The 26,024-nt window shown below is 44.0% G+C and overlaps 1 protein-coding gene across 2 annotated transcripts in view; it reads left to right on the plus strand.

Annotated features, from left to right (window-relative positions):
- The first annotated feature begins 1,146 nt into the window (after positions 1 to 1,146).
- Positions 1,147 to 26,024, plus strand: part of aldh16a1 (aldehyde dehydrogenase 16 family, member A1) — a 28,193-nt gene continuing 3,315 nt past the window's right edge. Inside the window, exons 1-15 of one of the 2 annotated variants that reach the window (XM_060902375.1) lie at positions 1,147 to 1,568; positions 6,834 to 6,933; positions 7,110 to 7,236; positions 7,353 to 7,510; positions 7,598 to 7,675; positions 7,772 to 7,956; positions 8,644 to 8,802; positions 9,078 to 9,236; positions 9,549 to 9,705; positions 9,907 to 9,982; positions 14,182 to 14,287; positions 16,749 to 16,873; positions 21,766 to 21,933; positions 22,034 to 22,238; positions 22,318 to 22,503. In XM_060902375.1, the coding sequence (XP_060758358.1) occupies positions 1,473 to 1,568; positions 6,834 to 6,933; positions 7,110 to 7,236; positions 7,353 to 7,510; positions 7,598 to 7,675; positions 7,772 to 7,956; positions 8,644 to 8,802; positions 9,078 to 9,236; positions 9,549 to 9,705; positions 9,907 to 9,982; positions 14,182 to 14,287; positions 16,749 to 16,873; positions 21,766 to 21,933; positions 22,034 to 22,238; positions 22,318 to 22,503 (2,085 nt within the window). In that variant the 5' untranslated portion in view covers positions 1,147 to 1,472. The remainder of the gene's footprint in view (positions 1,569 to 6,833; positions 6,934 to 7,109; positions 7,237 to 7,352; positions 7,511 to 7,597; positions 7,676 to 7,771; positions 7,957 to 8,643; positions 8,803 to 9,077; positions 9,237 to 9,548; positions 9,706 to 9,906; positions 9,983 to 14,181; positions 14,288 to 16,748; positions 16,874 to 21,765; positions 21,934 to 22,033; positions 22,239 to 22,317; positions 22,504 to 26,024) is intronic. The other variant, XM_060902377.1, reaches the window with a different exon arrangement.

Genomic DNA, 26,024 nt, shown 5'->3' on the forward strand with positions numbered 1-26,024 from the left:
ATTATATTTTATATAATTTCTATGTTCTGTCACTCTGTCATTATTATTACATTATTACATTAATACATGTATTATTATATAATAAATATGTGCCTCAAATTTCATTTTAATACCTTTTTTATTTAAACATGTGTTGCGAAGGAGTTTATGTTGTAAATTTTACAAGCAGATTTCTCCATTTTTGATTTTTCATTAAAAAAAAGTAAAATCTGACTGCTTCAAATGCCCAGATCTTCATGAAATATTGGTCAAGTTTACTGATCTGTGCATTACTGGAAAGCTTTTTAATCATGGCCTTTTATAAAAACACAGTGAGTCAGTGTTGAGATTGTGACGCCTGAGACTGCGGTTGGACCGGAGGGTCTCAGTCCCTGAGACAGTGAACACCATTCACAAAACTCCATTTCAGTTTGGAGAAGAACACACATGATGGGAAAAACTCTGAGATTCTCACAATACTGAAATACATTTACAAAATGTTGCACGGTGGTGTAGTGGTTAGCGCTGTCGCCTCACAGCAAGAAGGTTCTGAGATCGAGCCCAGTGGCCGGTGAGGGCCTTTCTGTGTGGAGTTTGCATGTTCTCCCCGTGTCTGTGTGGGTTTCCTCCTGGCACTCCGGTTTCCCCCACAGTCCAAAGACATGCAGGTTAGGCTAACATGGGGCGGCCTTGGACTGAGGTTGGGCTGAAGTGCCCTTGAGCGAGACCCCTAACCCCCAACTGCTCCCCGGGTGCTGTACCCCACTGCTGCCCACTGCTCTGGGTATGTGTGTGTGCATGTGTGTGTTCACTGCTTCAGATGGGTTAAAAGCAGAGAGGAATTTTACAAGTGTACATGTGATAAAGTTGTTGTTGTTCTTCTTCTAAAGAACTGCAGGAGAAGGGACTAACATTTCAGCAAAATAAGAGTTCTTTATCATTCCTTTAACACTGGCAAACAAAACTGGACAAACACCAATCTATATAAAACACACACACACACACACACACACACACACACACACACACAAAAAAAAACAGAAAAAAAGTTAATGAGAAAGTTATAAAGAAAAATATAGCAGTGATAATAAGCGGAAGGGGAACCCACTTCCGGCTCTGACGCAATCTCCGCGTCGGCATTCTATTGGTGGAACGTGAAGCACGTTATCATGGTGGGAGGAGCTTGAGAGTGACAGCGCAGCAGGACGCACGTGTTATTTTCGCAAAAGTTTATAATTAATTCAGTTTGCGTGTGTCATTAATTCTGGTTATCAAAGCTAATTTCGGATCTTAAGACGGTTCCGTTTTTATTTCCGGTTTAAACTGTGCACGAGATCTTGCTACTTCATTAGCTGTGTTAGCTTTGCTAAGTTAGCCAGAGAGCTACATTAACTGTGAGCTGGGTTCAGAGGTTCCGAGTTCTGTTCACTATTTCTGTCTGGTTCTGGTTCTACAGAGCAGACAGTGAACTGACAGAGGGATTAGGTGTTGTTATGGCAGACAGAAGCAGCTCACACACTGTGTACAACATCTTTCAGTCCATGGAGTTCGGACCTTCAGCTCAGAGTCCAGCTGCTAGTGCTGCAAGGGTAAACACACACACACACACACACAATTAGTGCTGCAGGGGTAAACACACACACACACACACACACACAATTAGTGCTGCAAGGGTAAACACACACACACACAATTAGTGCTGCAGGGGTAAACACACACACACACACACACACAATTAGTGCTGCAGGGGTAAACACACACACACACACACACACAATTAGTGCTGCAAGGGTAAACACACACACACACAATTAGTGCTGCAGGGGTAAACACACACACACACACACACACACACAATTAGTGCTGCAAGGGTAAACACACACACACACACACACACACACAATTAGTGCTGCAGGGGTAAACACACACACACACAATTAGTGCTGCAGGGGTAAACACACACACACACACACACACACACAATTAGTGCTGCAAGGGTAAACACACACACACACACACACACACAATTAGTGCTGCAGGGGTAAACACACACACACACACACACACAATTAGTGCTGCAGGGGTAAACACACACACACACACACACACAATTAGTGCTGCAGGGGTAAACACACACACACACACACACACAATTAGTGCTGCAGGGGTAAACACACACACACACACACACACAATTAGTGCTGCAGGGGTAAACACACACACACACACAATTAGTGCTGCAGGGGTAAACACACACACACACACACACACACAATTAGTGCTGCAAGGGTAAACACACACACACACAATTAGTGCTGCAGGGGTAAACACACACACACACACACAATTAGTGCTGCAGGGGTAAACACACACACACACACAATTAGTGCTGCAGGGGTAAACACACACACACACACACACAATTAGTGCTGCAGGGGTAAACACACACACACACACACACACACACAATTAGTGCTGCAGGGGTAAACACACACACACACACACACACCGTGCTCGTGTTTATTAGTGAGTTGTGTTAAATCAGTCTTCATTGTTCCCATCTGAGTGTCGGATGATCAGTGAATGAAGTTAGTGAGGAATCGTGTGACAGAGCGACTCTGAGTCGTGAACCGGTGTCATTCACGTCCACAAATAAATAATTCAGTCTGAAGTGTGAAACCTGGCTGTTTCGGACATAGATTTATGGCCCTTTTCCACTACCCTTTTTCAGCTCGCTTCAGCTCACTTCAGCCCGACACGGCTCGCGTTTCGACTACCAAAAACCAGCACGACTCAGCTCGCTTCAGCCCTGCTTAGCCCCTAAAACTCGCACCGTTTTGGAGTGGGGCTGAAGCGAGCCAAGCCGTGCCGAGTGAGGTTGGGGGCGTGAGCAGACACTCCCCTGTGCACTGATTGGTGAGGAGGCGTGTCCTCACATGCCCACACACGCCCCGCGAGCGCGCTGGGATCTGTAAACACCGCAAACCCGGAAGGAGAATAATTATGAATTACGAGAATTTCTGAAGCCTTATGCGCCTCGCCTCATCTATACGCTCTTGCCAGTATCTGTTCGCGTTGTCGGTGACAACAAGCCACAGCACCAAGACCAGCAACATTAACGACTCCATGTCCTCCATGTTTATTGTTTACTATTCGGGTCGTGAGACTACCGCTTAAAAGATCACTGAATCAGTGACATACAGAGCATCGTGGACGAGTTCGCGGAGCGCAAGGCTCGTCGTATGCCCTTCAAATAATGCGCGCAGTAGGCTATTGATGTTTTATTATGAGCCATGTACAGTATGTCGCCTAATGTTTTTTTGTTTCTGAGTTACATGTTCGTTTGAAGGACTTAATGTACAAAATAACGTAGTTGCACCCCGTAGTGTTGAAATTGGTAAACACAGTGCATTCAGTGAGGTTTGCACCGCCCTCCTTTTATTTCTGACTCTTCCTGTCACCGTTGCAACCTCTGAGCGCTCATTCGTATGCCCTTCAAATAATGTGCGCAGTATAGGCTATTGATGTTTTATTATGAGCCATGTACAGTATCCTAATGTTTTTTGTTTCTGAGTTACATGTTCGTTTGAAGGACTTGATGTACTAAATAACATAGTTGCACCCGGTAGTGTTGAAATTGGTAAACACCGCAGTTGCGGACAATTTGTAGCCTAAAATGATGTTATGATAAGCTTTAATAAAGGGCCCGGTCATTTGCCCCGCCCCCGGCCCGGCTCTGACTTGTTCCGCCACTGTCACTGATGTCACTGTTTGCGCTGCTTAACGACATCACGTGACGTCCACCCACTTTCGCTAACTCCACCCAATGTGTCCACCCACTTCCAGCCAGCACGGTTCAGCGCGGTTGTAGTCGAAATGCAACTCCAACAGCCCCGCTCAGCTCGACTCAGCACCGCACGGCTCAGCCGCGTTTGTAGTGGAAAAGCGGCATTACATAGAAGACTCGATGCCTCGTCCCCGTTGCCCGTCAGTGAAGTCGAACGTCCGCACATGGCGGCCATCTTCCCTCAGACAGCTGGCTCACCCATTCCACTGTGCTGGTAGCGATATGTACTTTTCAGATGACCGTAACTTCCTCAAATTTCAACAGCTTACTCACTTCTGAAACTTCAGAAATACTTCATCCACCTCAAAAACCTAATGCACTCACATCATAGCATAATAACAAATGCAAACTCACATCATAGCATAATAACAAATGCACTGCCCGAGTCAGTAATAGTATAAAACAGCGACTCACGGTAGTTTGTGACAAAAAAAAGCATTTAATTAATCACATGTGGTTATACTTCCAAGGATAAAAATATATCTTTACATTTACAAAAAGAACATTCAAAGCTGATTATCATGTCAAAGTCAATATATGTTAGCACAGAAGATTGAAATTTCATTTGACTAGGCTCCAATGTGCAGTTAAAATAAAACTAAACATACTGATATAAACATCTACAATTAAAACACACAGACAGACACACACACACACACACACACACACACACACACACACACATCATCTTGTCATCAAAGTCAGTACTTTGATTTCCTGTAAATCATAATGTGAGTGCTGGGCTGTGCTTGCGTAAGTCTTCATACCCCTTGAAAATTTTTATACTGTATATTTGGCTAATGCCCTTTAAACAGTCCTGCGTTGTTGTGCTTCTGTCTCATGCTGTTGTTCTGGAAGGAAAGGGTTGTCATCTTGGCAATGTGGTGGAGTTTAAGCTTAAAAAATAGGGACACAACCAGTGTTTTAAATTAACCAACCCAAAAATGAAAACCATGTGCAAGTGCAACTTCAGTTATTGAAAATATTATCTCAAGACCTTCCATGTAAAATTACTTGGTGCTACGAGCTAGCCTAGCATGAAACACAACTTTGACTAAAAGCTGCAGTAAATCGTTTTTGAAGAGAAAAGGTACGATTTTAGCATGTTCAAGCACCCAGAATTACAACCACATTAATAATGTTTTAAGAAATCAAACCATTTGTATATACGTCAAAATTTCAGCGAGATAAGAGTATAAACATTTAAGCACCTCAATGGTCTTACCTCAGTTTACCGCAAATTCTGTGGAAAAGCTTGTCTGTGGTAAGATGGCCGCCATGTGCGGACGTGCTGGAATATGCGGTGAGGCATCTAGTCTTCTATGTATATCTATGGTTTTGGACACCATGGAGTTGAGCTTCGGTTTTAGGACTCCGTGTGTTTCTGTTTAAATCAGGTTAAATGTGTAAAGTTCATTCCTTTAGAGCAGAAAAACAAATACAGCAGAGTTTCAGAGGGCTGTAAATTATTATTGTTATTAATAATAATAATAAATCAAAGCAAATAGACCTGATGCTATCGTCGAAGACAAGCAGGAGAAGAAATGTTTAATAATTGATATGGCACTACCATCAGATCGAAACACCTCCACAAAAGTCACTGAAAAGCTGTCAAAATATAAAGACTTGGAGATAGAGATAAATCTGATGTGGGGGATGGAAACTGAAGGCCAATTTATGCTGACAACGCAGTCCTCACAGATGGCGTCGCAGATGGCGTCTGCGTAGCCCCCCCACCTTTGCAGACGCTCTGCACGCACCTCCCAAAAATTGTGACCACCGCAGAAGCCTCGCAGACAGCGTCGCAGACAAGAGGGCTCTGATTGGTCCACTCTACATCTGCTGTACACGCACTTTCGCTTCCCTACTTTCCCAGTTTGGTTTGTTTTCACTACCGCCATTTTTAAAAAACACGAGCGAAGATGGAGCAGCACGAAGAGCGGTTGATCGAGGAAGTGAGGAAGTACGTACATCTATACGACTCCAGTTCTAGTCATTATAAGTAACCGGAGGATAAACACTCCACTAACCACACCCACCAACTACTCCTAGCGATTTCGTGACTTCGCGCCCCCTTGCGTTGTGGCGGTGAATAACATCGCGCACGCCTATTACTCCCCGCTCAACGATAAATTACAACTGTCTGCGAAAAGCTATCTGCGAAAGCCTTGTCGCAAGAGCATGCAGAGGCCCTGAGACCTTGCCAGTTGTAATAGGGGCCCTAGGGCTTGTGAAAAAGGGTATAGATATATACATCACCAAAATTCCCGGAAGAAATGACATTCAAGAAATCCAGAAGATTGTCTTACTAGGATCAGCTCATATCCTGAGGAGAGTGCTTTCCATTTAACTACAGCCCCTCAAGGGACCTCAGGTCCACGGGCTGGACCCAGTCCCTGAAGTAAAACAACAAAACAGAAAAAGGAAAATGAGAGAAAAATGAATAAATAAAATGTATTTTTTTGTCTTTCTGAAACTCAGCGTCACCTTCCATTGCTGTGTTCCACACTCAATCATTTAAAATAATAAATCTGTTATTTCTACAGGATCTTTATTCGTCACTTTCTGCTGTGGAGTTTTGTGATTTTCTCATTTTGTGTTTTGAGAAATTCCAGTAAAACCATGTTCTTCAGTACTGGTCCTGGAGGAGCACAGCTCCGAACATTTCAGTGTTTATCTCCTCAAACAGACAGAATTAAACTCCTCATTCCTTCACAGAGCTGAGAGAGAGCGAGTGAATAAAACCCACAGGACAAGGGTTAAGAACCTGTGTAATCACACTCTCAGATTAGTGCGCTTCATTATTAACCCAGTCTGTTTTGATGGACGAACAGTTTGACTGCAGATTTCACTCAGGAAGACCTCGTGAGGGTGATGAATTTAATCATGACGTTAAAGATCTGCACTTTAATGACGTGCACAGGTTCAGCAGCACCACTGATCAGAAAAATGGCTCATGTAGTGGAATGAAAAAGTTATTAGTGTGTGTGTGTGTGTGTGTGTGTAGTCGTGGTTGGAGCAGCACACTCATTCACTCGGACCGTTTATTGATGGAAAGTTTATGCGCCCGGATAAGAGACAGACGCTCACAGTTTCTGATTCAAAAGGTGAGTGTGTTTTCTCTCTCTCTCTCTCTGCAGCTCTCTCTATTTCTCCATCTCTTTCTCTGAGCCCTCTGTGTGTCTCTCTCTTTCTTTCTATCTCTCTCTCTCTCTCCTCTCTCAGCTCTCTCTCGCCGAGCTCTGTCTCCTCACTGTGTTTTATTTCACCCTTTTGCTGTCAGGTCAGAAGTTGTGCAGCATTGTATGTGCTGAAGATGAGGACATTTTGAGTTGCGCCTCTTCATCCACTGCAGGGTTTAAAGTGTGGAAGGAGCTGAGTGACAATCACAGAGCCAAGTTTCTGCTCAGGTACAGACACAAAGTTCAGACACTTTATTCATAACTCACACGTTAAACACACAACTGTACAGGGCGGTTTAATACACACGCACACTGAACTGCTCACACAGTGGATGTTGTTGCAGGTTAGCGAGTGCACTGCAGAAGTATAGCCAGTGTGTGTGTGAAGTGTGTGATCTGTGTCAGACTCCTGGCTCCGCCCCAGCGCTCGTCCGACTGGCACAGTATTATGCTGACTGGGCTCAGCTCCGACATACACTCCTGCCCGAGTGGAACCCACGAGGTGTGTGTATGGGTGTGTGCAAGGACATGTATTTTGTATATTTGCAGAAATATGACTGAAAAGGAAAAGTGTGTGTGTGTTTTTTAGGTGTGGTTGCAGTGGTGGTGTCAGATGATGTTTTTTTCTACTCCATGTGGCTGAAGATCCTTCCAGCTCTTGCTGTAGGTGAGTTCAGCCTGCACATCCCTTCAAAACACATACTGCTGTTCATTCGCACTTTACAGCAACAGAAATTCACTCTGACCTGGAATTGTTTCATAGGTAATGCTGTCATTGTGGTTCCTGGAGTAAAAATGGCTCCTCCCACCCTCCTATTGGCCCAGCTGTTAATGGAGGCGGGACTTCCTGCTGGTGTGCTGAATGTGGTGACAGGCAGCGGTTCAGTGAGAGTCAGAGTGGCTCAGAACAGCCAGATCAGCTACGTCACCTACAGTGGGAACAAACAGGTGTGGGGGGGTAGCGAGAGCATGTCATCAGACCTGACAACCTTCATAAATTTTGCATAGAAGCTCTGCATTTTAACATTGAAGGACACAGCTGTGAGTTAATGTCCACCATCTGAGTGAGAGGGACGGCGTGAGAGGGACAGTGGGACGGCGTTAGAGGGACAGTGTCAGAGGGACAGAGGGACGGCATGAGGGGGACAGAGGGATGACACGAGAGGGACAGTGGGACGGTGTCAGAGGGACGGCGTAAGAAGGACAGTGTTAAAGAGCTTGAGTTTGTGAGGTATTGTGATTTGTGAGCGTGTGAAGTTGTTCTGCTTTGTGTCCACGGACTGGACACTAAACACTGGGACACAAGTGGATGTTTCTCTGGACCCTCAGTTCACTGCTGCACATCCTGAGTAGTTTCGTGCTCTTACAGTTTACAACACGTCAGTGACGTCACACACTGTTACCAAACACACACACGCTGAAAGACAGGAGCAGGGATTGCTGAGAAAGAGACATAATGAAATTTCACACACACACACACACACACACACACACACACTCCAGTTGTACATGTTGTTCCTCTTCATGGTTGGCTCCAGTACTGACTCCTGCTCAGGTCTGTGTCATTCATATACTGACTGTAAGAAGTGTACTTGGTATACTCAGCATACTGAATGGATAAAACCTGTGTTTCAGGATGGAGAGCTGTTGGTGAAAGAGATGGCTGGGTGGGGCGTTCCTGTCTCTCTCTCCCTGTCTGTCTGCTCTGTGTGTCCATTCATCATCTTTGAGACTGCAGACGTGGACAGCGCTGTGGACGCACTGATGGACGCTGCTTTCAAAAACTCAACTGAGGTAAAGTAACTGCACCAAGAAATTATTCTGCTTTACAAACTGTCTCTTTGTCTGTCTGTCTGTCTGTCTGTCTGTTTTTAATAATTAATTGTTGTAGTCCTTGTGAAGAACTGCACTTCCCACAATCCTCAAGTGGCATCATTGTAACCGTAGAAACAGAGCTGAACACTGACCCTAACTTTTTCACTGAACTTAGTCTCAGTCTCTGGATTAAACACTACACCATAACTGGTTCTGTCTCTCTCTGTCTGTCTGTCTGCCTGGCTGCCTCTCAGTGGAGGTGGGTGGTGTGTGTGCAGGAGGCGGTGTACGATACGGTGGTGGAGAAGCTGAAGTTCAGGATGACTGGAATGAAGTGTGTTGGTCTGGGTGATGTGTGTGTGAGGGGGCAAGTGGATGCTGCAGTGCGGGATGCGAAACAGCAGGGGGCGATGGTGAGTTACTGGGACACTGTGAAGGCTTGTCCTGTTCCTCATCCCACACACACAGAGCAATGATCCTGCTGAGTTCACTGTGGTCTGTCTGAGTGATGTTTAAATGTCACATTTTTGCTAACACAAACCTGTAACACACTTTTGATTGGTAATGTGTTGACTGCAGTAGAAGGTGAGGCTGTGCTGGCGATTACAGGAAGTGTCTTTCAACCTTCAGCACTTCGCTTTTATTCCTCTGTGAAAATGGTTACTGCTCATCACTTGCTAACTGGTTATTATGGCACTTCTAATGCAAAGATGTGTGTGTTGTAGTTGATCCAGTCGTGTCCCCCGCCCTCCTCCGGGTGTGTGTATCCCCCCACAGTGGTGTGTAACGTGGCTCCCTCCTGCTCCTCGGTGGTGTCTCCTCCACCTGGCCCCGTGCTACCCCTGCTGTCCTTCAGGAGCAATGCAGAGGGCGTGGCTTTGGGTAGGACCACCTCTTGTTCATTACCTCTCCCTGTACTGTAGCAGTGTGTGACACAGTGACCAATAATAATGTTTAAATTATACAGCACCTTTCTTATACCCATGGTGTTTACGCCTTTGAAATACCAAACAGCGAATCGTTTTCAGCTGGATTCTGTTTTTATCATGTCTCAGTGGAATAAAACAGAAACTCTGTTTAAAGGAAACTGGAGACCTCATGGTCAAGCCGCTTCCATCTGGACCGAAGATCTGACACTGGCTTTGGAGACTGCAAAGAGGTACTCTGTGTGTACTCACTGTCCAATTTATTAGGAACACCTGTACATCCACGCTGCTCCCTGACAAGGGCGGGTGGTGCATAAGGGCGATTGGGCGACGCACTGCCAAAACGAAAAAAAAAAAAAATTTTTTTCCTTTTTTTAAACAAACTTTCACCAGCGCTGCTCTAGGCCGTTTTAATCTGTCGCTGGGTATCACTGTCCAATCAGGGTGGTCTTGCTTCTAGAGTACCGCCCCTTTTGGGGCGATTTCAGTCATGTTGAAAATCGCCCAAGAGTTCACTGATAGAGTCCCATGTTAATATTTTTTTTTCTCCTGACTGACACTTCAATGCAATCTCTATGGGTTCTGGGGGGGCGTGCCCTAACGTGCTTACGTCACTGCGAAGCGCGGCAAAGTTGCGTTCGATCCGCTCAGTTTCTGAGGTGAGATGGATGCGGAAAGCAATTCAGTGCGGTCCTTAAAAGAAGTTCCATTTAGTCAGCAATCAAATCGAGCTACATTGGCAACAAAACAAGCTGGACCCCCCTCGACCAAATCTAAACATAAAACAAATTTCGACAAGGGGGGGAATCATATACTCGAGGTTTTCCTTCAACATGGTCCCAGCGCAAATCCTGGCGAGCTGGCTGCGAGGACGCCTCAGCGGTTTTCTGCTCCCCCGCTTACTTTTCCACCCTGGAGGGGCTCCACGGACAACACTGCTTGGACGGTCACTGGAGTTTCAGACATGCATCATTTGTCGGAGAAAATAAAAAAACCATGAGTCATCAAAGATTGACATGGGCAGCTGCGTGAAATTTTCGGCTTTTGGGAGAGTGAACATCGCTACACAGCTGGATGAGGGCTACAGGCTAGCAGTTCGCCGCCACAACGATGAGGTGAGCAAGAACAGGCACATATTAAACCGGCTCATCCAATGTGTGAAATTTTGTGGAGTGTTCGAGTTAGCTCTACGAGGCAAAGACGAAACTGAGGGCTCCAGTCACCGTGGTGTTTTTCTGGGTTTGGTTGACTTCGTGACACACACACACACAGTCACAGAATCCGTTCACTTTTGATGTTTTTAATGTGCATTTTTATATTTGCCACACTTTGCTCTGAGAGTTAGCACTTTGGTAATATCCTTGGTAAATACCAGTAATTGCAAGATCTAAAGATCCACTCATCTATTTATTCAACTGCTGTTGTTATGTTAGCCAACTATTTACACTGTTTTGTTACAGTAAGTGCACTTTCCTGTTTGTCCTTAAGTTGCACAATCTGTAATTCTTGCTGGTCATGGAGTTTGAAGTACAAAATCTATTTACGTAACATTCTGTAGAACAGTACTTTCAAGATTGGCAAATAAATGTTTTGTTTTTTTTTTTAAATATGGTTTTCTTTCTTATTTAGTTGTTGGACATATCTTTTATAAAGATATCATTCGCATCATACAATATTGAAATTATGTGAATAGTGAATAGGGCGTAATTGGAATTGGTCATTGTGGATCCAAACTATTCTTCGATTGTGAATGTTGTTTGCAACTTTACACCACAGCCTATGGAGCACTTGCATGTGACGTCACAGCCGATCCAGATTGTAAACAGACGCCATCTTGTCGGTCAAACGCCAATTTCCGCCTTCTACTTCTGGTTCCACTTCTACTTCTGGTTCTGCTTCTGCTTCTACCTTTTCTTCTGGAAAACCCTACTATGGAGCACTTGCATGTGACGTCACAGCCGATCCAGATTGTGACAGACGCCATCTTGTCGGTCAAACGCCATATTTCCGCCTTCTACTTCTGCTTCTACCTTTCCTTCTGGAAAACCCTACTATATACAATTCTACTACAACGGCTGCGGCTACAAGCTCTCCCTACCTGTGCACGTTTTTTATGTTTTTTGTGTGTATTTTTGCGTGTTGTTCGTCTGTACCGGACTTCAATATCCACTACAACCGTATGGACTTACTGGACATTGGTTTCCAGCAGAAAATGATGGTTTGTAGTGATTTCCATCGCATGCACAACATTCCGGACGAGATAGCGAGACCAGCGGGGTCTCCGTGGATTGTTATTGGAAGCAAAGCGAAGGAGGCGGTGCCGGGAGCGGAAGCAAAAGCGAGGCTGCAGAGCCGGCCTGTTGATTAAGCTCAGAAAACAGCCACTCAAACCTCCACTGCTAAGCCTCTACCTCTCCAACGCCAGATCCATGGTAAACAAGACGGACGATTTGGAATTACAGCTGGAATTACCTTATTCTATTCTATAATCGGCTGGTCAGTGCTATACTCAATACTTAAGTGACTTACCCGTCCAATGAGGATTATTTTCTTGTTTACAAGATGCCACATCTGAGTCGCTGACAAATCCTGAATTTCTGTAAAGATAACTGTCCAGAGATTTATAAGCATGCAGTGCTTCACCACTGAACAGCGAGGGAAAGTTAATGAGGTAATTATACACGTCTGGGTATTCCACTGGCAGTTCAACATCCACTGACACGGTCGTGAAAACTCCGTCCGGTAATCGATAAGGGTCACTAATCTGTAGGTCGTTTATTTTAGACATATATCTAGTTATCTGTTCATTAGAAAAATGAGCCGTGTAGTCCGTCGGTTGAAATTGATCCATTTTGTACACGAGTGCAGCACTATTCAGCTGTGTTGTTGACCGACAAGATGGCGGCTGTTTACATTCCGGTCACGTGACTGCAAGAGGTCTATAGCTTGGGTAGCTACAGGGAAAAGATTTCTGTAATGTGCTGCCATCTAGTGGACAGAAGTGGCATGGAACTGTGATATGCAGAGAGAAAACAAAATGAGTCAATAATGTCTGGCTACCTATAATGTACCTGTTGAATGAGTCACCTTATGACATTATTGGATAATTTGCCCCTCCTGAGAAAATTTTCAGGACCCGCCACTGCTCCCTGATCAGCCGATCCCTCGACAGCAGCACAGTGCATCAAATCCCACAGATACAAATCAAGAGCTTCAGTTAATGTTCACAATGTTCAAACATCAGAACGGGAAACACTGTGATCTCACAGTGTGACTTTCTCTCACTGTGGTCTGGGTGTTGGTTTGATCCAGATGGACTGGTTTGAGTATTTCAGAAGCTGCTGATCTCCTGGGGTTTTCACACACAACAGTCTCTAGAGTTTACACAGAATGGTGCAGAAAACAAAAAACACTGAGTGAGCGACAGTTCTGTGGGTGGAAACAAACGCCTTGTTGATGAGATCAATAACTCAATCACTCTTCACAACTGCTGAAGATTAGAAAAAAAATCTCCTGGTCTTTTTCCAATTTTTGTCTGTCCAGTGTGCGTGTGTGCTCACGATAGGAGAAGAACCTGATGTGGTCTTCAGGTTGTAGCTCATCCACCTCAAGGTTCAATGCTTTGTGCGCTGAGATGCTTTTCTGCTCACCACGGTTGTAAAGAGTGATTATATGAGTTACTATATCCTTCCTGGCAAAAAATCTCGAGCCAATCTGTCCATTTCCCTCTGACCCTCTCTTATCAACAAGGCGCTTGTTTCCACCCACAGAACTGTCGCTCGCTCACTCAGTGTTTTTTGTTTTCTGCACCATTCTGTGTAAACTCTAGAGACTGTTGTGTGTGAAAACCCCAGGAGATCAGCAGCTTCTGAAATACTCAAACCAGTCCATCTGGCTCAAACCAACACCCATACCACAGTGAGAGAAAGTCACACTGTGAGATCAATTTTTCTCATTCTGATGTCTGAACATTAACTGAAGCTCCTGATTTGTATCTGTATGATTTGATGCATCGTGCTGCTGTCGAGGGATCGGCTGATTACAGAACCGCATGGATGTACAGGTGTTCCTAATAAAGTGACTGGTGTGTGTGTTTCAGTCCTTGTTGATTTTCTCTCCCTCCTGAGATCCATGTAAAACTCTGTTATATTTGCTTTATAGGTTTATGTGGGATGGCTGTCACATGTATGATGAGGTTGTTTGTAGTGTTGTTTGTGCAGGTTGATAGACTTTTAGTGATATTCAAGACTAATGTACTAGTCATTGTGGCTCCGCCCCTTTTGACTGCACCCTCATTGTCACATAAAAATTCATTAATAACAGAGCTGTTTACATTCTGCTGTGTTTTTATTTCCATCATTATTTTAACCATAAGTCTTACTGGCTCTGTGTGTGTGTGTGTGTGTGTGTGTGTGTGTGTGTGTGTGTGTAGTCTGTGTGTAGGGTTGGTGTGTGTAAACACTCACTCTGTGACAGATCCTTCGCTCCCGCAGTCTGGACGGAGAGAAAGTGGAACCTGCACTGATGGAGGTCGAGAGGTAAAGAAGTTTTTTGGGGTTTTTTTTGTTTAAGACATGGAGGAATAAAATAGTGAACACTGTAAATAGTAAACACTTCTTTAAGTGTTTCAGTGTTGATTTGGAGGTCTGTCTGAGGTCATTATTATTTTTGAAAGAATAAAAGTTCCACACAGTCCATCCGCAGTGCGGCATGGGATCCAATTAATAAATGTTCAACTGTTTCAGGCTTTTAAAAGCTTTTTATTTTGACTCGAACTGTGTTCATGTGTTTGGTTTTTTTTAAACTGTTTGTGCAGGTGATTGATGATAATTATACAGTTTCTTTAACAGTTTCTGGAGACTCAACAACAAAAGATTTCACTAACAGTTTGCATTTATTTTGATTATTATTTAAGGTGGCATTAATTTTGCCATGTGTGTATGTAAATCAGAGGTCACCAAACTTTTTTTTCAATGGGGGCCACATTGTCGTTCCTGACTGTGATGGGGGGCCGGGGTCGGGTCAGCTATATAACATAGAATTGTATGACCCAGACAAATATGACCACCAGCAGGCCTCATTGTGTAGTAGAGATTACTAGCCTGGCACAGCCGTCCCCACTACTATATCCCCACTACTATATCCCCACTACTATATCCACACTACTATATCCACACTACTATATCCACACTACTATATCCACACTACTATATCCACACTACTATATCCACACTACTATATCCACACTACTATATCCACACTACTATATCCACACTACTATATCCCCACTACTATATCCCCACTACTATATCCCCACTACTATATCCCCACTACTATATCCCCACTACTATATCCACACTACTATATCCACACTACTATATCCCCACTACTATATCCACACTACTATATCCACACTACTATATCCACACTACTATATCCACACTACTATATCCCACACTACTATATCCCCACTACTATATCCCCACTACTATATCCCCACTACTATATCCACACTACTATATCCCCACACTACTATATCCCCACTACTATATCCCCACTACTATATCCCCACACTACTATATCCCCACTACTATATCCACACTACTATATCCCCACTACTATATCCACACTTGATTCCTGGAACATATTTGTTTATCTTTACTAGTGGTTTGCAAAAGTAGTAATCGAGTCTTCACACTTTGTTTTAATTTGAAATACCACAGATATTCCATTTATTTATTTTCTAATAAAAATATCAAAGCTGTCAAGGTAAGAAACATCTGCCTAGTTGAGGTGATTGACACTGGCAAAGGTGAGTGGAAAATTATAAATTGTAGGTAGGCCTGTTGATATTATTAATAATATTAATAATAATTGTGTGCAGCACTTAATAAAGGTCAAATAAATAGGCCTATAAAATAAATACATTTAAAAAACAGTGAAATTATAATAATATGAGCAATAGATCAATAGATCACAGCAGTTGTGCTGCATCCTGCACGTCATTGCTCTCATGGCCAAAGCAAAAAACTCGAATTCTGACACTTTCTCATTCAGCTGGTCATACACGTCGTCCCCCAAATCTTCGGTTCGCCTGGTCATAGTAGGTGCGGAGAGACTCACCGCGTTGAGCGCATCCTTCTTGTCGGGACACACCTCCTCGGCTACAGCAAGCATGCGTACTTTAACAAAGTCCCCATCAGCAAACGGCTTTCCATGGGTAGCTAGTAGGTGAGCTACCTTATAGCGAGCTCGGACAGCAGCCTGGTTGATCTGGGTTTGGGGAAGGAATACATTCTGTTGTGCAGCCAGTCCGCATTTCATCCTCCGAATCCTGTCTTCTCTTGTTTGCCCTCACAAACTAGCATACTCTTTGTGGCAGGTTTCGTAGTGACGACGCAGATTATATTCTTTGAAAACCGACACACTTTCTTTACATACAAGACAAACTGCACGGTCCTTACACTGAACGAAAAAATAATCGGTGGTCCACTGTTCTTTAAAAACTCTGCACTCTCTGTCAGCTTTTCGCTGACCGCTAGCCATTTTGCTGTCCTGAACACTGACAGTTCTCTGCGCGTGCGCCGCCTGTCACTGCTTGATCGCGAGCATATGACAAAAATTCAGAAAATATGAATAGTTCATTTTATAACTAAATATCAATTTTAATTGATAAAATCAACAAAATACAAGATGCAGACATGTTATTATTTGCCAAAAAGCAATAAAAAAAAAATAGGCCATGACCACTTTTGGGGATTGCCTCATAGGGCCGGTCAAAGGGGGGTGGCGGGCCGGATCCGGCCCGCGGGCCGTAGTTTGGTGACCCCTGATGTAAATTATAATTTTTTAAATATTCTTATAAGAATTAGAGAGTAAGTGAATCATTTTTCAGTGATTTCTATGTAAAATTATGATGATTAAAAAAAAAAAATACTGGTTCATTTTCATGGGCAGTAGAGAGATAACCCTGTGACTGTCCTGGGCCTTGTACTGTAGGGTCTGTATCAGTTCCTGAGTGCGTCTGTGGCTCTGCCCCGCTCTGAACCTGTCTCTCTGGACTACACCAAGTTTGGTACTGCAGCATCCGGGTTCCTGGTGCCGGAAGGTTCTGATCCGTCCAGGTGTGTGTTTGAACACGAACACTTATAAATACTGTAAAAACACTGATACTGGAATATGATCAGCAATCACGCATGTGAGCTTTAAGTGTTTTGGTTTTTTTTTTTTAAACTTTCATCAAAAACGAAACAAAAAAATTTCTGTATAAAGAATAAAGGAACGGACCTGAAGCCCAGAGGTGGTGAATCAGACGGGTTGTTTGTATGATGTGAAACTGGAGGCTGTAAAATTTCGGTCCTTGTTAGCGACATTAACTTTTGAACTCCAGATCAAATTTAAAGGCTAAACGTGACACTGAACCCGTCTGAGCGAATCCACTGCGTTTTGGTTAGAGACTCTGTGGACCTTAAATTTACAGACTGTGGCTTTAAAAATCACTTAATGAATTGGTGCTCTTCTAACACTCTCTCTCTCTCTCTCTCTCTCTCTCTCCTGTCTCTTTCTCCCCTGTCTCTCTCTCTCTCTCTCTCTCTCCTGTCTCTTTCTCCCCTGTCTCTCTCTCTCTCTCTCTCTCTCTCTCTCTCTCCTGTCTCTTTCTCCCCTGTCTCTCTCTCTCTCCCTTCTCTCTCTCTCCCCCCCTTGCCTCTCTCTCCCTTGTCTCTTTCTCTCTCTCTCTCTCTCTCTCCCCCCGTCTCTCTCTCTCTCTCCCCCTTGTGTCTCTCTCCCCGTCTCTCTCTCTCTCTCTCTCCCCCCCCCTTGCCTCTCTCTCTCCCTTGTCTCTCTCTCTCTCTCTCCCTTGTGTGTCTCTCTCTCTCTCTCTCTCTCTCTCCCTTGTCTGTCTCTCTCTCTCTCCCCGTCTCTCTCTCTCTCTCTCTCCCCGTCTCTCTCTCTCTCTCTCTCCCTTGTGTCTCTCTCTCTCTCTCTCTCTCTCTCTCTCTCCCTTGTCTGTCTCTCTCTCTCTCTCTCTCCCCGTCTCTCTCTCTCTCTCTCTCTCTCTCTCTCCCCGTCTCTCTCCCCCTTGTGTGTGTCTCTCTCTCTCTCTCTCTCCCCTGTGTGTGTGTCTGTCTCTCTGCACTGCATGCTGGGAGTTTGCTGGTGTGGTGAGCGTTAGCTGAGAGCTTGCGATTTTTCCGATCTAAACTTTTCTCTTGTTTTTTCTTGTGTTATTTAATTTCTGAGTGTTTTGTAGTTGTTAGTAGTGGTGTTTTAGTGTTTTGTGTGTGTTTGTTTGTTTGTTGGCTTTTTGGCGGGAATGGCATCCTCCGGGACGCCGCCCCTGTCCTTCAAGCATGGAGTAAGGGTGGTGCCACAACCTTACGGTTCCGGTAGAGCAGGTGTTGCTTGTGGTCGGAACACAGGTGGGTTATGGTAACATCGTGTGTGCCTCCCACATGAATAAAGCGGTGGTGGTGAGTTTTTATACAAGTTTCCCCACTGGCCGTGCCCTCTGTCCGGGTCACCGTGTCCGGAGTCCCTCCGTTTATTCCCAACGAAGTGCTGGAGAGAGAGAACTGAAGCGCTTCGGGAAATTCTTGAATGGATTCCGGACAGTAAATTTGGGCTGTAGGAGTGATGAGTTAAAACACATTCAGTCTCTACGGAGACAAGTGTTTATGTTTCTGGACTCCCCGACTCAAACACTGGAAGTTTCCTTCCGTGTTAAACACGAGGAAGGGTTTTACATGGTTTATGCGAGTTCGGGGAGCATGAAATGCTTTGAGTGTGGGGATGTGGGACACAAGCGGGTCGCGTGTCCTCACAGACAGCGGGGAGCAGAGCCGGCTGCTGCCACTGGGACTGTCAGCGAGGACGGGAAGGAACGGGACTGAAAGTGGGGTGACTGCGGAGACTGACCGTGTGGAAGGGGACAGTGGGGAGGCTGGTGTGACTGACAGTGGGGAGGGGGTCAGCGGGGTGATTGATGGTACGGAAGTGAACAGCGGTGTGGATGTTGTGACTGACGGTGTGGAGGGGGGCAGTAGAGCGACTAATATGACTGACAGTGGGGAGATGAACAGTGGTTGGCCAACGCCATCAGAATCTGCTCCACCCACTCAGATTGAGTTGATGGAGGCTGAACAGAGCAGGGTAGAGCCAGGAGAGGTCGGTGTAGGGGGGTCTGAGCAGAATGCGGAGTCTCCGGTCTCACAGGAGGCTGTCAGACCCGACAGTGAGACAGAAGAGGTGACGAAGCCGGACCGCTGTTATGGTGACAGTGTGACTGACATGGACTCTGACTCTGTGTCTATAACAGACAGTATTTCCCAACGCGAGGACCTCCATTCACTCGAGGAAATCAATAGTTTTATGGATGAAACCTTTGGGGAAAAAAAGCAAATGTTAAAGATTATTTTCCCAATGTTGAAAAATTTATTAGATCAGTTACCACACTTCAAAGAGTTGTTGGAATGGATTTACTAGATGGAAAAACCCGTTATCGGTTAAAAAAGCACGTTACTGGTCTGAGGAAAGGGTTAAAGGAGTCCAAAAGTAGAATGATTAAGAAAATGAAAATTAGAAAATAAGTTTTTAATGACCACACAGCACTGGGTGTTTTATCTCTACTGGTTCTTTTTATCTGTCTCTTTCACGTTTCTGTCTTTTATCCTTCAATATGCAGGGGTTAAGAGTCGCGTCTTTAAATATAAATGGGGAAGAGATGAACAGAAAAGAGTTTTATTATCTGAAAAAAATGGATATTATTTTATTACAGGAAACACATAGTAATGAGTTGAAATAAAATCGCCTGGGATTTATGGTGGAATGGACAATATGTTCTTAGTCATGGGACAAATTTTAGTGCAGGAGTTGCGATTTTATTCTCTCCTGTTTTAGATATAAACATCGTGTCCAGTACAGAGTTGGTGAAAGGTAGAGTTCTTATGGTAAAAGTTAAAATACAGGATTTTACTCTGAGTTTTATCAATGTTTATGCACCAAACCAAGGCTCTGAACGTGAAGAGTTGTTTAGTTTATTAAAAGAGAAGTTAAGTTGTAATGATCAGGGGAGTGTGTTTTAATGGGGGGAGACTGGAACTGCTGCACAGACAGGAGAGGAAGCACACATTCACTCCTCGTCCATTTTATCTCACTTTTTAAAGAGAACCGATCTGGTCGATGTGTGGAGGATGAAGCACTCTTCAGTCCGACAATACACATGGGTGAAAATATCTGACGGTAGAGTCTGTGCAGCAAGGTTGGACAGATTTTATATTTCTGCACCTTTTACTTCAAGAGTTACTGACTGCCAGATCTCCCCTGTTGTTTTTACAGACCATCACTTAGTTTTAATGGAGCTTTTTTTAATCTCCTGCGGAAAAACCAAAGTCCTTTTGGCATTTTAATGTTAAGTTATTGCATGATCTTAATTTTTGTAAAAATTTTAAATTATTTTGGATCTATTGGAGATCCAGGAAAGAAACTTTTTTCCTTCACTCTTGAAGTAGTGGGAGGTAGGAAAGGCCCAAATTAGAGTGTTTTGCCAGCAGTATTCTTTTAATTCCACAGCCAAGATCCAGAGAACTGACCAGAAACTGGAAGAGGAAATAAGAGATTTGGAAAAAAATGCCTTTACCTCACAAGCTGATCAACCAAAAAATGATGGGCTAATTTTTAAAAGGCAGGAACTGAACTCCCTTCTGCAGGACAGAGCTAAAGGAGCACTGGTCCCAGCATGTTTTACTAGATTCCAAGACATGGATGCACCAACTTCTTTCTTTTTTAACCTGGAGAAATCTGCTGTTCAGAGGAAACAAATGGTCTGTCTTCGTTGTTCTGATAGAAACATCACTACAGACCCAGCTGAGATAAGGAAGCTCACAGTGGAGTTTTATGCGGATCTATTCAGCGCGGGCAGCTGTGACATGGACTGTGCTGCAGAGCTACTGCAAGGGCTTCCTCAACTGAGCTTAGAAGACCAGGACACTCTGAACACAGAAATCGTTTTTCAACTTCAGCTCCTGTGGGAAGAAGCAGCTCTACTACAGTTGCGTAAAAGTACTGAACTTCTGCTCTTTGGTCGAAGTCAGGGGGTTGAGGTGGACTCGGGTTTTTGCTCCAGAATGCACCCCTAAAGGCTGCTGGAGGATTCTGTACAAGACGCCCATCGAGAAATGGATGGCTGACCTCCAGTGGAGGATCAGACACGGAGCGATAGCCACAAACAGACACAGGGCTCACCTGCATCCCAGCACTGGGGAGGACTGTCCCTTCTGTCACCAACAAGAAACCCTAGAACACTTGGTGTCTCTTTGTCCTCGGCTAGTGGGCCTATTCAAGACATTGCAAGAGTGGGTGGAACACCTAGGGGAGAAATTTTCCGTCCCTTTGTTTGTCTTTGGGCCGAGATACACAGTCAGGAAAAGACAGACTTGGGTTTTAATTAATTTTTTAAATGGAACCGCAAAACTGGCACTCTGGAAGACCAGAAAGAATCAGATGCTGGGCCTGGGATGGACTGATGCGGTTCAGAGCCTGAAAGGTTTGGTTGCATCTCGTCTTAAGGTAGAGCGTGCTTTTTACAGACTAACCAATAACCTGGACACTTTTTTTTTTTATAGATCTGTGGGGGTTTAGACAGGTTTTATGTTCACTTGAAGAGGATGGTGCACTAACTCAACTTTTAATGGACAATTGTGTGTGTGTGTGTGTGAATGTTTTAACAGAAAAGGTGTTTTTATGTATTGAATTTGATGATTTTCTAGTAATGACTTTTCATGTACCTTTTTATTTTCTCCATTATTTATTGTTTTATTTATTGTAAAAGAAAACACACATGGAACAATGGTGTAATTAAAGGTGGCTTGAAAGTCAAAACTCTCTCCTGTCTGTCTCTCTCTCTCTCCCCTGTCTCTCCCTCCCTTGTTTCTCTCTCTCTCTCTCTCTCTCTCTCTCTCTCTCTCTCTCTCTCTCTCCCGTCTCTCTCCCCATGCCTCTCTCTCTCTGTTGCTCTCAGTGTCTCTCGCTCCTGTACTCACCTGGTAGGGGGGAAGGTGTGTAAAGCTGATTCAGGCTGCAGTCGGGTCGTGCAGGCTCCAGGGGGCGCTGTTTTGGCTCACTGTCCTGATGGTGGCAGGAAAGATGTCCGTAACGCAGTGGACGCTGCGCTGAAGGTCCAGCCAGGGTACAATTTCGGGAACACTTAAGCCTTTAACACTAAACACAGAGCAGTTCCATAGGAGATGAAAGTGAGCGTTGCGTGACTCGTGTTGTGTTGATGGCAGATGGATGAAGAAAAGTCCGGCAGCTCGAGCTCTTGCCCTCCACTCCCTCGCTGGCAGTCTAGACAAAAGAAGGCAGGACATGGCTGCATCAATCCACAACCAGACTGGTGTCTCTATGGAGGAGGCAGCTCAGGAGGTGGAGCTTAGTGTCTCCAGGCTTTCTGATTGGGCTGCGCGGTGTGATAAGCAAAATGGACATGTGCCAGTAAGAAATATGTTTCTGTCCTTCTCATTCAGCTTCAGCTCTGATTCTGTCCTGTATTTATGTGTAAATTTGTCCACAGCTCCTCCCTCAAACTGGCTCCGCCCTCTCGACCCCGGAGGCGTTAGGAGTTGTGGGTGTGGTCCTGCCTGACAGTAAGCCACTTCTCTCCATGGTGTCTGTTCTGGGGGCAACTGTTTCCATGGGCAACGCTGTCATCATGGTGCCAAGCGAGAAGTTTCCTCTTCCAGCTCTCGATTTCATTCCGGTGATTTTACATTCCAGCTTTATTTAGGTGTGAACAGATTATTCTCTGTTTCACACCCTTTTTAGAATAAAACTGAAATTTAAAAATTTTTCACAATACAGAAACAGAATACTGGAATTTTTATAGCTCTTTTGATTGATATTTTACTTTTATACAACAGTTAGTTGCGATCCATTAATTAGTTTGGTCAAGCACCATTCCAGGTGTGGTGATATTTACTGGAACAGCCCTGGTACCTGTCACTGTGTGCCCATCTGGCTTTTCTGGTCATAGAAGCAGCCTTTATTTATTACACGTACACTCAAGCACAGACTTAAGCTTTTAACCTGTCTGAAGCAGTGAGATGTGAGATCACACACAAGTGAGCAATGAGCGCACACACACCCAGAGCAGTGGGCAGCCATGCTAACAGTGCCTGGGGAACAGTTGGGGGTTAGGTGCCTTGCTCAGGGCATTTCAGCTCAAGGCTGCCCCATGTTAACCTAACTGCATGTCTTTGGACTGTGGGGGAAACCGGAGCACCCGGAGGAAACCCACGCGGACACGGGGAGAACATGCAAACTCCACACAGAAAGGCCCTCGCCGGCCCCGGGGCTCGAACCCAGACCTTCTTGCTGTGAGGCGACAGTGATGACCACTACACCACCGTGCCGCCAAGGTGACTAAATTAACCCGCTAGATGGTGGCGTTTAGTCATGCATCCTGATAAAAATGCAACTTGTTGAGCGATAATAAATTATACAGTATATAAATAAGAAACAGGATAAATAGATGAGTTTTCTTTGCCCAGTCCTGGAGCCTTGAACTGTCTGTTCAGCAGTGTGAAGATAAATGTTTTGTATTTAGCTTTGTTCATGTTTTAATGCAGACTGCTGACACTTTGATTGAAACAGCAATCAGCGAAATTAAATGCAGTTAGTAACATCTTAGTCCAGCTCGTCAACTCACTCTGTCTCCATCACCGAGTCGGAGTCTCTTAATGCGACTGTAAACGTCAGTTAAACCTGAAAAAAAAGCAGCATAAAGAACTGTCTGATCACATTAGATAAAATCAATCAATTAATCAATCAAATGTATTTGTATAGCAGGTTTAAATGATGAGTCAGTGCTGTACCAAAGTGCTGAATAAAGCACACATAACAGGAGAGTGAAAATAGCATTTAAATAAAATACAATTAGATCACCTAAGACAGTGCAGTGCGTATAAAAAAAAAACAAGCAGTGGCACAAGGCACAAGAAAAGATACAAAATTACAGAAAAGTAATGAAAAACAGTTAAAAGAAAAGGAGAAAAAATAAGATTTTAATCTGGTTTTAAACACAGGAAGAGGAGGCGTTGTTCTGACATTCAGAGGGAGATTATTCCAGAGCCGAGGAGCGACGACACTAAAAGCCCGATCCTGCACTGTTTCCATCTCCTGGTGCGCAGCACAACTCAGAGTGGCTCCTCAGCAGAACGCAGGTTACGTGCAGGAGTGTCAGGATGAGCAGTTCTGACACGTAACTTGGTGCTTGATCATAAAGGGATTTAAAAACCTAAAGTAAAATCTTAATCATCTCTGAATTTAACTGGCAGCCAGTGTAATGATGCGAGTCCTGGAGTAAAAGACTCGTATTTGTGAACACCTGCCACACATCTGCATGCTGCATTCTGAACAAGCTATAACCAAGATAAGAGTGGATCCGATCCTCACGTATAAAGAGTTACAATAATCAAGTATTGAGAAAATGAAGGCATGTGTCGCTCTCATAAGGGGCTCAACTTTTGCCAAAACCCTGAGTTCATAAAAACATCTTTTTACAACCTGGCTTACTTGATTATTTCAAATTTCCATCAATAACCACTCCTGGGTCATTTGCTGACAGTTTACAGTGATGGATTAATGAGCCAGGTAATGCACTAAAGCCGTGAAATGAACCAGGACCAATAAAAATAATCCGTTTTGTCTGAATTAAAGTCTAAAAAAAATTTCAGCCATTCATTGTTTTAAAGTCAGTAAGACAAGTTAATAATGCATCGACGGATTTCTTGCCGACAGGAAAATAAATCTGGATGTTGGCAGTAGAGGTCTGCGCGGGTCGGATTTTTCAGTCCCGCTCCCGCCCGCGCCCGCATTGTGCAGTCACGCTCCCGCCCGCGCCCGCAAAGAATTATGATTTTCAGTCCCGCTCCCGCCCGCGCCTGCCATATTTTGTCCCGCTCCCGCCCGCAAATCCCGCATGATGCAGACGTTTGCATTATTTCTCAGGAAAGTTCTTGTCTTGACACAGCGTGATGGTGCCCCGCCCCCTACTTTGAGTGGATTTGAGCATAAATATCTACAGCTCACGTTCACGCTTATTATTATTTACCTTGTTTCTGAATTCAGCATGTAGTGTCTCTAATAATAATAATTAGTGCTGTCAAGCGATTAAAATATTTAATCGCGAATCGCACATTTTTATCACATGAGAAACCATTGTAATTCTCTGATCAGCATAAAAAAGTGAATGGGCTTGCTTTGTACCAAGGGTGTTTTTTTTTTTTTTTTTTTTATTATTATTGCAAAGCAGAGCTAGCAAGAGGAGTGAACTTCACTCTTCTTCCACTTCACTCAGTGAAGTGATTTACTGCTTGAGTTGGTCTACAGCTCTATCAGAGAGACAGGTTACACAGTGACGGTAGGCTTGACATGCTTGATTATAATATAAAGTACACTATTATATTAACTTTAAGTTGTTCGTTGATAAATATTGCATTGAATCTGATCTTTACTGTTTCATCTCACTTAACACATTTTGTACTTTTACACTTTTTCTGCCTGTTGATGCGTCGCGCTGTCCAATCAGAGGCGGCCAAATTTGCATATTACAGGAAGGATTTCTGGGATAGCATTGAGTTTACAGACGCTGTCTTCTTAAAACTGAATAAATATTTAAAAAGAGCCAAATGAGCCAGTCTTCTGAACGGCTCTTTTCAAAGAACGGATCACAAAGATGCGGATCCCATCAAAGAGCCATAAATCCCATCTCTACTAGTTTCAAAAGCTTATGAAAAACCTACATCATGTCACAGAGCGTTAATCTCGCGATAAAAAAAATTATTGCCGTTAAAATTGAGTCAAGTTAACGCGATAATAACGCGACATTTTTTACAGCACTAATAATAATAATAATAATAATAACTTTTGAAGCACTGTGAGATTCAGTAAAGGAGCTCTGCTCTTCTGCCATGATTGGAGATCTCAAACACGGAAGAGGAAAAGAATCGAGAAACGAACGAGAGATATTTATCCTCTCCTGGATCAGAATCATAATTCTGATGACCAGCTCATCTAAGGTGTCATTGAGGCATCATGTTAGTGTGGGTCATTGGAGGCTGGGTGTGAACTGCGAGTCATTAGAGTGGAGTAGGATTTCCTGTTAGGCAAGGCAAGTGATCAATGGCAAATTTAAGATGCCATTCCTCACTCAATCTGGCAATCTGACTCTCTCTGCAAATTTAGGCATCTTAAAATGTTTTTATTAATGCCAAATAAAAT

This window comes from Neoarius graeffei, chromosome 20 (assembly GCF_027579695.1).
Source record: "Neoarius graeffei isolate fNeoGra1 chromosome 20, fNeoGra1.pri, whole genome shotgun sequence".
NCBI classification, from domain to species: Eukaryota; Metazoa; Chordata; class Actinopteri; order Siluriformes; family Ariidae; genus Neoarius; species Neoarius graeffei.